This window comes from Eurytemora carolleeae, unplaced genomic scaffold (assembly GCF_000591075.1).
Source record: "Eurytemora carolleeae unplaced genomic scaffold, Eaff_2.0 scaffold9, whole genome shotgun sequence".
NCBI classification, from domain to species: Eukaryota; Metazoa; Arthropoda; class Copepoda; order Calanoida; family Temoridae; genus Eurytemora; species Eurytemora carolleeae.
Window position 1 is genome coordinate 590,763 of NW_019396095.1, and position 17,962 is coordinate 608,724.

Genomic DNA, 17,962 nt, shown 5'->3' on the forward strand with positions numbered 1-17,962 from the left:
CTGTCGTCGTAATTTTACATGACCCTCCATTTAAAATTTAATTTGATTAATTTTCTGGCTTGATAAGTGTTTTATTTTGATAATTTCCCAGTTGCTTCTGAAGCAAGAAATGCGTAAGTCACTTTTACAGAGAAACCACAAATAAAAAACATTTTTGAAAAACAAAAATTGGATATTGATCTAATTTATGTTTGATCAGGTAACACTTTTGAGGGTACCATTGGGACATGAAGTAAATTCGTTAAAAAAGTTTTTTAAAAATGTGAGCGTTTAAATTTTTTAGGCCATTCTTACAACTTGGTGACAGGTTTAAATACAGTGTAGTTTGCAGGGTGCATTCCAGTTTACATTAAACTAAAGTGAATTGCAAGATTTAAATATTTTATGTTTTTAATTATAACTCCACTTTTGAATCGCTGTATGAGAAAACAATAATTGTTTTGAACTTCTAATATGTAACTTGTGCTTAAGCACCTCTAGAAGAGCTATAATGTCATGACACACAGTTCCAGTAATGTCGCATAGCTGTTACCTTCACCCAAATAGATTATCAAGTATAATAGGTGGCAACAGAGAAATGGATCAATTATAAAGGACGTCACAAGTGTCAAATATAACAAGAAAAACTAAATTTTTTCACATTAGTTGACATGCTTTCCAAGATTAAATAAAAAAATGTAAAAACAGAAATCAAAGAACACATAGAATTGCACTTATTTTACTGTAAGATAAGCACTTTAATCTAAAATTATCACTATTATTAATAATTTTGTCGGATACAAAAACTAAGTTGACACTTGGAACGTCAGAATACAGCTGTACTGAGAGTGTACAAATTTTATGTTGCCATCTATTGTACTATAATCTATTTACCTTCACCATATGTCTAGTTTGCAGTAAGTTATAATAGAAAATGGTTGATATAACTAAATTACAGTTCAAGGTTTTGAACTCTTATCTTATCTCAATGTATAATGCTAAATTTGATAATTTTATCAAAACACATCCTTTCTAAACCAGCTAATTTTTCATTTTCTCGGGGGGGGGGGGCAAGCTGTTTCTTTATTAATTTTTTCAGCGAATTTCAATTAGTGCTTAAAGGGACTGTGAAGGAAAAATAAAAAAGGGAAACCTTAGCATTTAGGATTTGATCGAGACCCATGATCTGATGTTCATGTCTCGAGAAATTGATATAGAACAGTGACAAATTTTTACGAAAATCTATATATGTGTAAAATTATGTACAAAAATAGTATGTTTAACAGCTCATATTCAGAAAATACACGACCAATTTATTCAACATTTTACTGAGAATTTGTTCCGCAACATTGCGCAAAACAGAATAACGCAAAAGCGCAATTTTGCACGAAATGAAGTTTGCGAATGTTTGCACAAAGTGCTATTCTTTTCACGCAAAATTGAAGCGCAAAGAAAGCAAAAATTTGCGCTTTCTTTCGCAAAAGTCTTGCGATTGGAAACTCTAATTAAACAATGAATATCTAGATATTAAACAGTGAATATCTAGATATTAAAAAGTGAATATCTAGATATTTAACAGTGAATATCTAGATATTTAACATTGAATATCTAGATATTAAACAGTAAATATATAGATACCTAACAATCAATATCTAGATATTAAAAAGTGAATATCTAGATATTAAAAAGTGAATATCTAGATTTTAAAAATGGAATAATTATATAATACACATTTAATATTTAGATATTTAACATTAAATATCTAGAGATTAAACATTGAATATTTAAATAATGAATATTGAATATTGAATACATAGATATTAAACATCGCAAATCTGATATTTTAAACATTGAAAATCTAATATTTTAAACATTGAAAATCTAATATTTTTAATTTTGAAAATTTAAATGTTTAACATCTGTTACATTACAATTTGAAGGTTTATAGATAAAATTAAAGGAATTGAGTCTTTGCCACAAACTCTAAACTTTCAAATCACTATATCTTTGCAACCCAATGTCGTAGACCTTAGATATGTTAAGTTAGGAATTCTGATAGATTAAATTCTGTTGATCAAATATGCTAAGTTTGGCATATCAAAGGTTTAAACCGTCAGGTGGAAAAGATACATTATAAAATTTGAGTTTGTGCTAAGGATCCGGATCCGCAACAACTTCGCTCCCTAGGTCCGGATCCGGACCAAAAAATCAAAAAAACAAAATCTGAAGAGTGAAGAATTAGTGTTAACAAACGAGATATCATTAAAACCTTGCCAATCATTGAATGGTAAATTAAAAAAGCTGAATTGGATCAAGGAACCGGCCCTGTATCCGCATCCACAGCATAATGAATTGGATCCTAAGCAATGACATAATTTCCACGATTGACAATGACAATTTTTATCCTTTAAGATTTAAAACGTATGTAACAAATTGTTCCAAACCAATAAAAGTATATTTTTCAAAAAGAATCGAACAGTTCTGGTCCTAGGGGTATCTTTGAAAGTGAACTTGTTTTTTTTTTTAAAAAAGTCCAGACCGTCAAAGTTCGTGAATTACAGTTCAGAAAAACGAAGATATCATCACAAATTGCTCAAAATCGTTCAACTTCTACTATCTTTACACTGTGCGTATAGATAAAGGCTGAGAGTCTAATCTGTGAATCGTTTGTGTCACTCCTCGAATAGAAGGTCATTTTCTATCTTTTCTGAATCACTGTTAAAATTAAAACATATGTAGAAATATTGTGTCTGCTGTTATCCTACTGAGTAGGAAGAACTATAATTATATATGTGTATATATAAAACAAAGAAAGCTCCGGTGAAGGGGGGAGTGCAGAAGCCTCAATTAGCAATCACCGCCAACCAAACGGGTTTCATGGCATCTGTATTTGTTTTCAGATTGGTTTGGTCAACAAAACTGAGAAACAAGGCATTGCATATATTTTAGCCGAATCTTAGATCAAATTAGCTGATTTAACAAAGAAAGCTTTAAGAATATTGTACACCATAAGGCAATTTACAGATGTCAATATGGTCTTATTTCTAAGAAATAAACGATTTAATGTAAACATTTTGATTTTTGATTACAAATTGAGGTGGTGGACATTACCAATTGAGGAGCGCACACGCCGCAAAACACATTTGGGTGGCGGTGATTACTAATTGAGGACTTCTGCACTCCCCCCCTCCTCCGGCTTTACGCAATGTGCAGTTTAAACGCACTTACGGCTTGCGTTACCAGACGTACAGAGACGTAACAATTTCCCAGGGGGAATTTACAGAACNGGGGTCATGGGTGAGGGGAATAGTTAGAATTCTATAATTTGACAAATTTTGGGGCAAGAATAAAAAATTTAGGAAAATACAAAATGCCCGTTATAGAAAATTATCGTTTAACTTGAACTTCAGGATTACTTCACAAACTTCTCTAGCAATCTCTTTAAATACAGGGTTATCCACAAAGGATGAGATTTCAAAGACGACTGTACGGAACTCCTGCTGTATGTTTGTTCCCACTGTTTCCAACAACTATAAAATTCTTCATTTCTTTGCCAAATCATTAGTTATTTAAGCCATTTAAAGACCAAATTTAAGACAGAAGGCTTAACTTAATCTTGGGATCGTCAAATTTGAAGAGTTTTAAGTCGTCAATCCTTTGTGAGTTACCCTGTATCAAAACTGATAGAATTTTTTAAACTTCAGATTTTTTTCCTTTAATATTTGATCTTCAAGCTCCGAATTTAACTGAAAAATCAATCAATTTATGAGCAACGTCAAAAACAAAGTGTTAACCCAATTACAAAGGAAGGGGGTCGTTCTCCACCCCCTTAATGTTTTTTCTCCATCATTTAAAACGGCTTATACTAAAGCACTCAAACTTCTTGAGTTTTTCAACTTCATAATTGAAAACATAATTTGCAAAAATATCTCAGACACAGAAAATTAAATTGTACTTATTTGAAAAGCCAGTGAAAAATAGATGAAGTAGTTTGTTTCACATGCTAATATTTGTCAAAAAAGAAATAAATATTATTTAAATTTTCCAAAGTAAAATGCCTCAAAAATAATTTTTGATCCGTTTCCGTGTTGAGTCGTTTCCGTGTTGAGGCGTTTCCATGTCACCATCTCTTCTGCCTCTATAATAGCTAACCTTCGTGATACAAAATAAATAGTAAAATATTCGCCATACCTCTGCCTGTGGTTTTCCCCATGGAAACACCCGAAAAAATTGTGTGGTTTTCGCTAAAATTAACTAAAAGATTAAAAGTTCTATAAATTTGGAATTATTTGCGGCATTCTACACCAGGAATATCTGAAAATGCACGTAAAAAAGTTGAATATTTTTCAGGACATTGCACTGAAAAACCTTAATTCTTTTGGAAGTATTTTTTTCGATTTACAAAAATTTCTTATTTTGCTTATGCTCTAACGTGACCCGATTCTTAAAAAAATTGTTTTATCTTGGAGAATTGAAAACGTTAAAAAGTTAATATTCGAAGGACGAGGATTTCGAGGTGGCTCGGACGAAAAAATGAGAATGTGGCTCGGACTAGAAATTGTTGTGGCTGGCCTTCCTCCCCTTGTTGATGAATAGTCTATAAATTCCGACAGTAGAAAAAAAGCTTATGTGGATTATAAACTATTTTAAGGTCTCATAGGTTTTCCAAAGACATTGAGTTTTTTTAAATCTTCAAAATAAAATATTGTGCAACTCATAAACTATTTAAAAGCATCAATTACACTACATTCTCAATTCTCATGTTTCGACCTACGCACATCCGCTATACTTCACTCGTGACCTAAAACAAATCCGCAAAAAAAACCGCAACGCTCGGCCAGAAATGGTCTTAAGCCAACTCTCAAATAATACAAAATTGAAGAGTTGTCGAAGGTAAGATATTGCAGTAGGTTGGAGAGTTAATAGGTCAGATATTGCAGTAGGTTGGAGAGTTAATAGGTCATAAATTCAGAAGGGGGATGAAACAGTAAAATTTGGCCTGCGCCTGCATTGTAAAAATACATTCAACCTTATAATCCAGAACAAACTTTTCCCATCTGAACTTCCTCTTCTCTAGTACCTTCTACAGAACAAAGATGAAAGAACCCACTAAGACCACAGTATGGCATGAAGAAAGTCTTAGCTCTATCATTATTTCTATAAAAACAAATACAAAATATCTGATAAATCGTAAAATATATTTATTGATTCTTTAAATGACAAAATAAGCGTAAAAAGTTCCACATATTAAAATGCCAAATGAGCAGCAAACTAAAAACTGTATCGACTGTAGAATAGAGATCGATCCAACCTTACAAAAGTATTGATTGTAAATAAATCTTTAAATATGTCATGGTTCTGAGATCTCTAATTTTTATAAAAAGCGTAATAGTTTCACAGGGTTTCATATTAAAGTATAAACTGAAAATAAGTTCCGAGAAGGCTCAAGTAAGAAAAGCTGGGATTAAATTAGGAGAGGTTGAAATTAATGATGTGAAGTTAGGAATACAAAGAGTTGGAATTAAATTAGGAGAGATTAGAATTAATGATGTGAAGTTAGGAAAACAGAGAGCTGGGATTAAATTCGGAGAGGTTGGAATTAATGATGTGAAGTTAGGAAAACAGAGAGCTGGGATTTAATTCGGAGAGGTTGGAATTAATGATGTGAAGTCAGGAATACAAAGAGCTGGGATTAAATTAGAAAAGGTTAGAATAAATTATGTAAAATTATGAAAAAAGGATCTTTGTTTAAATATTTAGTGGTTTGGATTATACTATGAGAAAATGAGCGTATAAAAATCCAACGGAAAAAAAAGCCAGGATGAAAGGGGAGTTTCTTGTTTCAGCAAGATGGTTCTGGTTTGATCTAGTTTGTTCCAGTTGAACCAAAACCACCCTCTCCCCTCACAGTATCATCAAGACTATCCAGAACCTTGAAAACAAAAATTAAATATAATTAAACTAAAAATAAGTCGATTTAAGGAATCTTAAATATTTCATCAATGGTGATAACTAACATGTTTGAATAAACTAATTTTATTATTCAATGCTACAATGTTTGTTTTGTTTTTACAATTTAGCCTCATGAAACCCCTTACAAAATCTGCAAGAGGCATACAAAATATGTTCATGAAAATTTATATCCCTAAATAAAAATAAATACAAACTATGATTAAAAAGTACATTAAATCGACGTTAAGCATTGCTTTCTATTTTAACTTTACAAATATATAATAAAAAACAATAGATCAAAAAAGAAGACAGCAAGCGTAATTTCAAGTGACCCTTCGTGCAAAGATGTCAATGCCCGATTCACAACCGTACCCGTAAAAGCTTAGTCTGACCAAATACGAATAAAATATCAATGTTTATAATCTTAAAAACTGATTATTTTCTATTGCTGTGTCTCTGCAAAAGGGCCTTGCGCATGTCTACTGCAGGAAAACATATTGCCTTATTTGCATGAAAGATCACTTGAAAATACGCTTACAGTCCCTTTGAGCTTTACTCACTATTTTAACTTTAAAGATATTAGAAACAGTCAATAACTCAATTCTTCACCTCAATTTCTGGATAAGCAATCTTCTCACAGACAAGCTGGGCCACCCTATCCCCAGCTTTAACGACGAACTCGGTGCTGCTGTGGTTAAACATGATGACCCCGACGTTCCCGCGGTAATCCTCGTCCACGACTCCAGCTCCGATATCAATATGATTCTTCCAGGCCAGCCCAGACCGGGGAGCTACACGACCATAGGTGCCGTGGGGGACTTTTACCTTAACAACAGAAACTCTAATATTTGTTTGAGTGGCTTATTCTATACACCTCCCCGGAATACTTGATCGTGACTTTGTCAAATCGTGGTAAATTTCTCATTTTGTAGATTGACAATAAGATATCTCCTAACATTTTTAAGGATTTTGTAGTAAATCATTAACCAAATCTACACTAAGGGAATTCTGATTGTTAACNCCCCTCCCCCCAAACAATCACTACCTGGATATCAGTTTTGGCGAGAATCTTTCCATTGGCTGGGATAACGTAGTCATAAGCACTGTACAGATCATACCTACGATACAGTAAGTCAAGTGATGAAATTTTGGGATTAATCTTTTGTTCAAAAAGCAATTCAGGCCACCAGTGTGCTTAGGATCCGCAACAGTTTGGCTTTCTAGATCCGTATCCGGAAAATATGCAGTTCCACGGATCCGAATCCTAGGGGCAAGATATCGACCAAAACCAAAATTACAAATCAAAATTGTTTACTAAGAGGAGATTTATACAAACTTCCCAATCTCTGGAGGGTTCACTAAGGTTCAGCATTAAAAAACGAAAAAAGAAAGTCTTGAAAACTTTTCATTTGATTAAAAAATCCGGAACTAAAGCACTGATATTGAAAGAAAATAATATAAACTTACCCTGCAGCAAGCACGCTTCCACGTGTAGGAATAATAGCATGCTCAGACAGTTTAGACACCTCAACACATAACATTAAAAACTGAGGAGACTTCGAAGGGACTGTCAACGTAATTTCAAGTAATCATCTGTGAAAAGATGACAATTCCAGATTCACAACAGTATCCTTGAAACCAGTGTTTCGGATCCATATCATTTTGATTCGGATCCGGATCCGAGGTAACTTTTGATTCTGTGAATCGGATTTTCCCTATTAAATGTTATGCAAGGTTATAATTTATAAACTATACTAATCCTAAAGTTAAAAATGTCGTCATTACTATTATATAAATGTAAACATTAAATTATTAAAGATAATTTTGAAAAATTTTCGTCATGTAAATAATAGATTTACGAACCATTTTGATTTATTTATTCCATGGTTTTGGTTAATTTTTGGCGCTACCCGGATCCATATCAACGTTTCCTGATACGGATCCGGATCCGAAACACTGCTTGAAACCTTTATCTGATATTATTGTGGAAGAGTTTACAAGTGTTAGTTTCTGATAATTCCCATATATTTTCCTGTATTAGTCAAGTCAATTTCATAGAGAAACCACAATTGAAAATAATCTGAAATTAAAATTGCAAAAATTAATATCTAATTCATGCTTTTATCAGACGACGCTTTAAAGGGTACCATTGTAAATCGGGCATTGTAATATCTTCGCATGGAGGGTCACTTAAAATGACAATTACAGTCCCTTTAACCAGTGCTTAGGATCCGGATCCAGATCCGTTGGATCCTTAAGATTTTGGCTTCCTGGATCCGGATCCGCAAAAATAAAAATATGCACACCACGGATCCAGATCCAAGGGGCAAAATATCAACCAAAAACTGCAAACAAAAAACTTTTTCACTCTCTAAACCCAAATAAAAGAGAGATTACAAAAATTCCTGATTTCTAAATGGTTCATCTTTTAGAATGAAAATAACCGATAAAAATGAGACACAAAATTAAAAAAATTTTTGTTAAAAAATTTCAGTAAATCTTAAAGAAATGACCTGGATCCGAATACGGATCCATATTTTTTCCAGTGCGGATTCAGGAACCGGATCCGCATCAAAATTTAATGGATCCTAAGCACCATGTAATTTTGGTACTGCATTGAAAATAGTGTTTTCATGATCAATTTAAGGATGTTGTAAAGATAACGAGACATGTAAAGTTTCAAAAAGTCAGAATGCAAGAAATAAGAATACATCCTAAATTCCGTACAGTCGTATGAGAATTCTCATCCTTTGTGGTTAATCAAAAGAAAACAAAAAAGAAACTCAGGGTAGCTACCATGATGCAAAACTTAACAATTTCAAATTTTTTTTCAAATCTGAGGTAAAACTTTTGTGTGAAATAGCGCTAGTCAGTGCTCTAAATCGACCCAAAGGGTTGACCTTATGAGTTAAAAATTTTCTTTACCGTGACTTTTTCAATAGTTTAGGGGGTCAGAATCCGATATCACAAACACATTAGGGGGCCCCAAAAAATGACTTCAAAAATGCTCGAAATAAAAAAATGGCCAAAAGTATGCAAATTTTTGATTTAATTAAAAAAAATCCGGTTTATTAAATTCTCCGACCACTTAAAATATGCTGAAGATAATTGGGGTCATCGAAACTCAATTTTATAATAAGAAAATAAAAAGTCTAAAAAAATTCAAGTTATCGCCGATTTTGAATGATTTATATGATTATCAAAATATAGAATAGAGAAAATAAAACATCATCGGGGGAATTATTAATAACTAGCTGAAGCGCCCGGCGTTGCCCGTGAAAAAAAGAACAATTTTTTTTGATTTTTTAAAAAACCATAACACCCCCCCCCCCCCAATAGGGCGGCCCTGTAAAAATTGTTCAGAGGTGCACTTTTTCTTTTGAATAGATATATATGAAACTAAGAAAAATCCAAAATATTTTTTATTTTTGACCTTTTTTTCCGGTGCCGTCGGAAAAAACGTGATTTTTTGGCCATTTTTGTACTTTATTGATTTTATTTCTTAAAACTTTTATAAAATCCAAAGTTTTTGACTGAGAATAGTGTTTTATATCATTTTGGAAATCCCAGAAAATGGTCTAAAAGTTAAAACCAGCTTATACTGAATATTTTGAAAAATGATAGTTTTATAAGCAGTTTTAGCCCCAAAATCATTGATTTTATTGATGCGCACTTGCAGCTCACTAACATAACCTGAGAACTGAACAAAAAAAATTAATTTTTATTTTCATTTTCTATATTTTATACTTAATCTAAAATGTCATTACTTTTTGAAATACCTTCAAAAATGGTCGATTAATGAACAGTTCAAAAAACTCCTTTTTTTGAGTTTTTGAAAATTGTAACTCTCTCTTTTAAATTATTGACGTGTTTGGACATTTTGAACTTGTTCATTTAAAATGTTTATAAAATACATAGTTTTTGACTTGGGAATGTTGTTTAATATCATTTTGGAAACCCCAGATACTACTTTATAAGACTTAGTATTAAAATTTGTTTTAAAAATTGTTGAAAACTATTTTATTTTCATGTAAGTTTAGTCAAAAAATAATCTGGTTTTTTACTATATACAATCCTTGTTAAAACACTCGCTGACAAATATTAAAACATTTAAGATTTTTACTTTCTATTTGATATATTCTATGCTTAATGATTTAGACAACTTAAGAAATCTATAAATATTTTGAAGTGATATGCCATTGAAGAAAAGTGATTTTCCTCCACTTCAATGACATGTATTGAAATCCTTGTAGAATCGTCAATTCTTAACTTCTGCAGGTCAAGGTTGGGCACAATCAAATATCAAATTATTTTGCATTTTTGCTTTCAGCCTATACCCCCTTTTATTTTTCCTTTACAGTCCCCGTAAGATTAAGGTTGGACACAATTTAAAGAGCTTAAATATCAAGCTTTAAGCTAAACATGATAAATGGAACAAAAAATTATATTACATTTTATTCATCTCAGCATTGCACGGTTTTCTTGATTGTCATTCAAAAATATTTAATTTTTGAAAGCATTTAATTTTTGGAAGTGCACAACAATCAAAATGGACCTGGAACACAATAAAACAGACAAAATTTGGATTTGAAACTGCTGTTTCATCTCTCTGTGATGGACTATACATATCAGACAATGAGGAGGATTTGTTGTTGCTGCATATATTCTAACAGTCTGGAGAACTGGTTTAGAATGTGGGCCAGGTTTATTCTTTTCTAAGTCAGTAGAAATATTTTTATGGGCTGAAAACTTTTGAATGGGATATCCTTAATCCCGATTAGTTAATTAATCTGGAGATTAATAACAAGAGGAGAACAAGCAGGGGCGGATACAGGGGTGGGGGGACATTCGCCCCCCCCTGACAGATTCAGTGAGGGGCGTAGCCCCTCCCTGAGATTTCGAGGCAAAAAACGTTCCCAATTTGATAAATCGTATGTGTTTTTCAATTTCAAGCTATTTGATTTTTTATTTTATGGAAATCTTGACTTTCTTTTCTTCAGTTTAATTTAAAAATCAACGACAAGAAGTAAATGTTATTGTTAACGATAAATTTAGAATTAGAAACTAGACTTAAGTTATAATATTGTTCATATCTAGTAATGTTCCTTAATCAATACTCATTTATTAAAATTGTAATATTGTTCCTAATTTTCATGCATTTATGTATAACTAGTAATTTCTTTTTGTTCTTAAATTGCTAATGTTCCTATTATTGTTCCTGTTCCTAATACTGTGTCCGACCCACCTTAAATCCATGTCCTAATCCTATATTTTTGTTCCTAATTCCTGAACAATCTTTTTATTGTTCCTAAATCCCTGTCCTAATCCTTTAATTTTGTTCCTAATTCCTGGACAATCTTTTTATTGTTCCTAAATCCCTGTCCTAATCCATTATTTTTGTTCCTAATTCCTGAACAATCTTTTTATGGTTCCTAAATCCCTGTCCTAATCCTTTAATTTTGTTCCTAATTCCTGAACAATTTTTTAATTGTTCATAAATTCCTGTCCTAATCCTTTATTTTTGTTCCTAATTCCTAAACAATCTTTTAATTGTTCCAAAATTCCTGTTCTAATCCTTTTTTTTGTTCCTAATTCCTAAACAATCTTTTAATTGTTCCTAAATTCCTGTTCTAATCCTGTAATTTTGTTCCTAAAAGTTAAAAATTTAGTTTTTTAGTCTTTAGTGATTAATTTGGACTCTTTTTGAGTCTTATAAGTCAAAGAAAAATTTCACATGCGGCACGATTTTTTGTTCCTAATTAGTTTTTTTTTGTTCCTAAAAAATCTTGACCCCCCCCCTCACTTAAATCCTGTCTCCACCCCTGAAAACAAGCATTATTTAATCTCGAGATAAAAAGTTGATCTAGCATTAATCCCAATATCCAGAAATTAAAAGTTCCCAGCTCAGATATAATCCCATTTGCATATGAGATAAAAATATCTCTGGTACTGTACAGAGCTTCAGTATGAAGTACATCAGGTACATTGGGGAACTGTTCGTTTGGCATAGGGAAAAAAGGAACAATTTTCATAGATTCAATAGACATAACTGTTCTCCAATCAGTCCTTTCCTTGAGAATGGCCCTGATTTTTCGCCATATTAAGCTGCTCAGGAGGTTTCTTGCTGCAAGTTCACACAAATGTAGTAAACGACAGTTTCAAAATATTCATTATAAGTTGGTTTGATCTTTTAGACCATTATCTGGGATTTCCAAAATGATATAAAACATTATTCTCAGTCAAAAACTTTGGATTTTATAAAAGTTTTAAGAAATAAAATCAAGTTCAAAAAAGGCCAAAAAATCACGTTTTTTTCCGACGGCACCGGAAAAAATGGTCAAAAATAAAAAATATTTTGGATTTTTCTTAGTTTCATATATATCTATTCAAAAGAAAAAGTGCATCTCTGAACAATTTTTACAGGGCCGCCCTACCCCCCCCCCCGCCACTTATTAGTGTCCACAAAAAATTTCAGCCCCATCAGTCCTGCCGGTTTGGCCGGCTATAGGCAACATATATACATACGAATGTCTTGTTTTATTATATAGATAATCAATATGACAGTAAAAATTAAATTGGGGAGTAATCAAAATATTTCAAATAAAGATAAATTGAAAAAAAATTTTTTTTAAGAATTTTAACAGAGGAGTTAGACAGAGAATTATGTAAATGAAATATTTGTACTCTAGAAAAAACTATCTGCAAAAAAAAACGTATGAAAAAATGTATCAAAGATAAGAATATGAGGATGAAAGGATGAATATAGATTAACCAGCAGATTATAAACAAGACATACACATACAAAGGGAAAACATTATAATGAAAGTGTAAGTTAGAAAGAGGAAGAAGAGTAAAAAAAACAACTAAATAAAAGGAAAAAAATGAAAGACATAAATAAGGAATGGATGTAAAAAGGAAAAAAAGATAAAAGAAAATTAGAACTTAGATTTATGATGAGTATAAAATTATGATAATAGATTTAGAGAGAGAACTTGTAAGTAACATTTTTTAAATATCTAGAGTCGAGATATAAGTATTTATAATTATTTACAACTACTTTACAGAGAAGTTAGGGGAATTTTACTTTACCAAAGGGAACCCGAGGTTAAGTAAATTTTTAATTTTCCGAAAAAGTAGTTGTACACAATTTTATCGCCTATTGGGATGAAAATGTGCGAATTTTTCCCCCGAAAACTCTACACAGCAGGTGGTTATTTTACATAACTGTCCCCAGGGACGTTAAGTAACCTTAACTCCCTCTGTTGGGGAATCATAAGTCGGTAATGTTGGTGAAAAGGCAGTAATATTTTTTTTTTCATGGTCAGGTGCGTATTTTCAAAAATGTTTTCCTTCTTGTTTTTAAATTGTAATCCTCACTTTCACTTTTTATTGTTGTTGTCCTGGATTCCCTTGGTATTATTATATATTTATCTTTTCTTAACAACTAACTCTAAAATATCAGATTCCACCGTAATTTTCTTCTTAATTTTCCTCGTCATTTCTTTCCTTAGCGTTGTTTATCTTTCATTTCTACTTGCAATCGTCTATTACTAATTTTACTCAATTATATTTTTTTTAAAGGTTATTTATTTCATATTTTGACGTTAAAACTATCTATTTTCCACTAATTCACGTTTTGCTAAAATAAATTTTCAGATTACGGACTAGATATTTATATTCGTCAATAACTCTTTTGATATCTTGATGACCAAAAAGAAAGTTTTGGGGGTTCATCGAAGTAGACTTTTTATTCAACAATTTTTAACACGATTTCGGCCATTTAAAAATTTGGACCATTTTTGGGGGCCTTTTTTGGGTTCCCCATGTGTGTTCAGATTTATGTAAAACCGGATTTTGGCCCCCAAAACCTTCACAGAAGTGATGGCAAAGAAGTTTTTAAGTCACACAAGGTCGACCTCTTGGGGTCGATTTAGAGCACAGTGAACGCTTGATCTTGATATCCACTGTGCCAACTTTTTCAATCTATTAATTTAGTTGACTCTCGGCCACAGGATATGCGAGAGAAATATTAATACTTCGGACGGACGACACACGGATAATTGTTTGATCCCGAGGATCATATAACGTAAGTTTTGACCTTAAATCAGACTTTTAAGGACCAGCTATTTCGAAGTGAAATTACTAAATCATAATGAAATTTTAAAATATATATATTTTAGAAAATTTAAGAAAGGCCTAACCTGGAGGGTATCTTCCATAGTTCTTGGTTTCTTGACGGGAGAAGGCATCGTGAATTATTTTCTGAAAATAGTCACAAAATAACCTCAAAATTTGTCGTCAATAAATCTAAAAAACTGGATAAATTAGATCATCTGATACTCTGGAACTGTTTAAAGTCTGGGTTTGCGAAGGTTGCGAAGTCAGCTGATGAGACGGGTTGGTTCTGGACAGGAGAATGGATCTTTATCTGCCGCATATGTGTATCTCGACCCTACATAATAAATATATTATTAGGTAAAAATATAAATAATTGGTGTCTTTATCAAGGGGCTAGGAGAGGAGCTTCATCTTTTCAATTAGATATCGATGTTTATAATTTTGAAAACAGCTTATTTTCATTTGTGAAGATAAAATGGAGAAATTAACATAATTCACACTTTTCGAGCAAGAAAAACGACGTTATTTTCAAATTTTAATCAGATTAAAGTGTCAAGGATACCGTTGTTCATTGAGCAATGGGCATTGCTAGATTTGCATGGGGAGTCACTTTAAATTACCCTTTCAGTCTCTTTAAGTTTCTATTAGTTTCACATCACACTTTACATAAGTCAAAAAATCCTGGATTATGAAGACGACATTAGCAATAAGGTGTATTTGATGTTGTTACAAGGCAAACAGTTATACTATTAACTCATTAACTCATGAAGGAAGTGAAATGGGTCGGTTTACACTGCACCTTTGATGTGTATAATCTTCATTGGAATATTCTAAGTCAAAACTTGTCTAAAAGTATGTGTTCCTATTCCAGAGCTGTATGGTTCTACCTGTTGATGATTTTGTAGAACTGCTATCTGCAGCATAAAGGTTCTAACCAGCTTGTCATTCATATCCTTTAAAGGTATTATTATCCACCCGTTCGGTTCAGATATATCTATCACCTAAAATAAGAAACATTATATGTTTCTAACATCAGAAATACATTCCCCCATCCATCCTATTTTCCTCGGTATATGTGATATGTTTTAATATTATTTAAAAGAACTTATGAGATTTATCATTCATCAATTGGCTGTTTTTTAGTGGTGGGACTTGAATGAAAGAAACATAGACCATAACTAGATTTGGTTTATTCTCATTAAATGTGCCCTGACCCTCCATCTGAAAAAGAGGAACTGCACACGACTATATCAATATATATCTAACCTTGACCTAACCACGTTTTTTGTGGCAACTCACATGACCCCAAATAAGGTCTAAAGGATGGTTTAATATGACAAAGTTTACCTAGAAAAAAATTTCGACATTTTTCATTTTTGAAATTCGAAAACTAAAAAATCCTCGTTGTTAATATTTTACCTCTATTTCTTGTAGATCGTTGAAATTAGTTCCCACCCTGACTGAGATTCTAGTCGGGGTGTAGCTTTCATCCAACTTGAAATCTGTGTACAGTGCTACATCCTAGACAAGTTGTGTAACTATCAGCGTAATTTTGTAACAAGTGCTATAATGATCAACACCCTCTTTATCCTTTATATTTGAGACTTTGGAATTTGAAATATACAAAAAATCCAGGATTAGCTTCCAAAAAATCAAATTAACAATTTCAATTTTTTAGGGGATATCTCATTATTGAAAGTTGGCAAAGATTTGTGAAAAGCCATTTCATACTTGACCTGGGTCTCAATAAATATAATTGTATTAATAGCAGCGGTAAATCTTTAGTATAAAGTTGTAATCTCTGTTTGTTTGTTTGTCCGATCATGACTCAGGACCTCTTGGACCGATTTGCCTAATACTTTGATGGGGGGGACTCGGGAGAGCCACATGAATGTTTGAGATTCTACGTTGAGTAGATTTATTGGGAAAAATAGCGTAAATCGTAATTTACGACCAAGTGCGGGTAAACAGCGAGAGTAACTGAATTTCCTGGGCAACGACATATTTAAAGTGCCCCATTTTTTAGACAAAAAGTCCAATCTTATCCAGAAATTATTCGATTGATAAAAAGAATTACAGTGATAAAAAATAGTAAATAAAAATACCTGTATTGTTGTCTTTCTCTTAAACTGAATATTAACAAGGTGAGGGAGCTGTCCATCCGACTAGAGACAAACATAGTTTAGAAACAAGAAGAGAGGGAAGTTTTAGAAAAAATAAGTTATGGAAAAAAATAAGAGGGGGGAGTTTTGGAAAAAAAGGAGAGGGGTAGGTACCCTGGTTAACCACCTACCTAACCTGAACAGGTTTAAATATACTCCAGGTACCCTGGTTAACCACCTACCTAACCTGAACAGGTTTAAATATACTCTAGGTACCCTGGTTAACCACCTACCTAACCTGAACAGGTTTAAATATACTCCAGGTACCCTGGTTAACCACCTACCTAACCTGAACAAGTTCAAATGTTCTCCAAGTAAACTTCACTTAGAAAATTCTGAACAATCTCTTTAATGCTTACATTTCTAGATTTCGCGTCAGGAAGAGCAGCTGGCTGCTCATCTCCCATCTTCAGTCTGCAAAATAGTTTTTTTTTCAACAGAAACTTAAGTTTTTACACCCCAGACATAAATATAAAATTAGTTTTGTTTTACTAAAAAATATATATTTCTACAATGTGCATTATAACACACCATCTATACTGTAAAATAATATGAATCACACTTTTCATTCAAATATATCAATTCTAACCCATACAAAAGAGGGAAAACCAAGAATTCCCATATAAGCGTATTTTATACGTAAAAAGCATAACATTTTCATCATTAGCTCAAAAAATGAAGTTTCTCGTACTTCTGAATACATTATGACATAAATTGTCATTTAAACGATAATTTATGCTTAGCTAGCAGTAGTTGTAATGGACCCGCGTGGGATCAAGTGAAATATATTTACCCCTGTTTTTTATATATGGTGAAGGCTCCGATGTAAAATATGAATATTTTTTTGGAGAGTATATTTACCCCTGAATGCTCCAAGACAGGTCTACTGTTTTTTGGATTTTTTTATGCACATGCGCAGAAGAACGGCGGAGGGGGCGGACACAGCGGACTACCCGGCAGGCAAACGGCGGAGGACAGATCTCCCCCTCCTCCCCAATTTTTTTGCCTTCATTCCCTCATTCAGCATGGAATTATACAACTATCAACCTATACGTGGTAGCTCTTGGATTCCAACACCTTCAAAACTAGCAGGAAAACGTGCCATCATCAACGTTAAAAATCTTAAGGATGAAAAGTGTATCATCTACTCCATCTTAGCATCTACAAGAGCTACAGATATCAAGAGGGGTCGTGGAAGTCGTGCGAGTGCGTATACTCCATTCATTGATGATTTAAATACATCTGGATTATCATATCCAACACCAATCAATGAAATAAGAAGATTTGAAACTGTTGTATCCTAGATTGTTCTTAATAAGAGTGAACAGTCCCTTGAATACAATCGGATGCCAGAAGATCAGTACAGCCCGAACCTTAGAAGAGTAGACATGTAACATACACGTCTGTCTGCCACTATCGTTCCGGGACTTGTACAACATACAGCGAACATACAGCATACAGAGGGAACCTAACTGGACGAGCTACATAGAAGATGAACCAAGTTCCTGTCATAGTACACAACCCCGCCTAGGTTGCAGATGTTGAGCTGGATGAAGATGAAGTTGATCCAGCTGACCTTACTCCTCTTATCAGTGGGGACACTCTCATTGTCACTGTCCCAGCCTCGGAGGATGAAGATGTAGCTGAGGATGTTGTAGAGAATAATGATGAGGATGAGGAGATGGAAGATGTTCCACAGATTCTCCGGGACATCATTGTTAGTTTGGCGGAACTCAATAAGGAGATAACAT

The 17,962-nt window shown here is 32.9% G+C and overlaps 3 protein-coding genes across 7 annotated transcripts in view; all 3 read right to left on the reverse strand.

Annotated features, from left to right (window-relative positions):
* Window positions 1-5,123, reverse strand: part of LOC111694782 (arylsulfatase B) — a 28,453-nt gene extending 23,330 nt beyond the window's left edge. For all 5 annotated transcript variants that reach the window (XM_023463806.1, XM_023463808.1, XM_023463807.1 and 2 more), the window contains exon 1: window positions 5,060-5,123. In XM_023463806.1, the coding sequence (XP_023319574.1) occupies window positions 5,060-5,108 (49 nt within the window). In that variant the 5' untranslated portion in view covers window positions 5,109-5,123. The remainder of the gene's footprint in view (window positions 1-5,059) is intronic.
* A 37-nt stretch (window positions 5,124-5,160) lies between these two features.
* On the reverse strand, window positions 5,161-14,262 carry LOC111694786 (deoxyuridine 5'-triphosphate nucleotidohydrolase). The gene is made up of 5 exons (XM_023463811.1): window positions 14,133-14,262; window positions 7,399-7,457; window positions 6,977-7,049; window positions 6,541-6,756; window positions 5,161-5,911 (listed from the first exon to the last, which is right to left on the reverse strand). Exons 1-5 carry the CDS (start codon window positions 14,178-14,180, stop codon window positions 5,846-5,848), a joined length of 462 nt encoding a protein of 153 aa, XP_023319579.1. The 5' UTR covers window positions 14,181-14,262; the 3' UTR covers window positions 5,161-5,845.
* On the reverse strand, window positions 14,190-16,618 carry LOC111694800 (anaphase-promoting complex subunit 10). Its single transcript, XM_023463826.1, has 5 exons — window positions 16,571-16,618; window positions 16,155-16,214; window positions 15,469-15,570; window positions 14,937-15,050; window positions 14,190-14,383 (listed from the first exon to the last, which is right to left on the reverse strand). The coding sequence occupies exons 1-5, from the start codon at window positions 16,616-16,618 to the stop codon at window positions 14,261-14,263; spliced, it is 447 nt and encodes a 148-aa protein (XP_023319594.1). The 3' UTR covers window positions 14,190-14,260.
* Window positions 16,619-17,962: the final 1,344 nt, after the last annotated feature.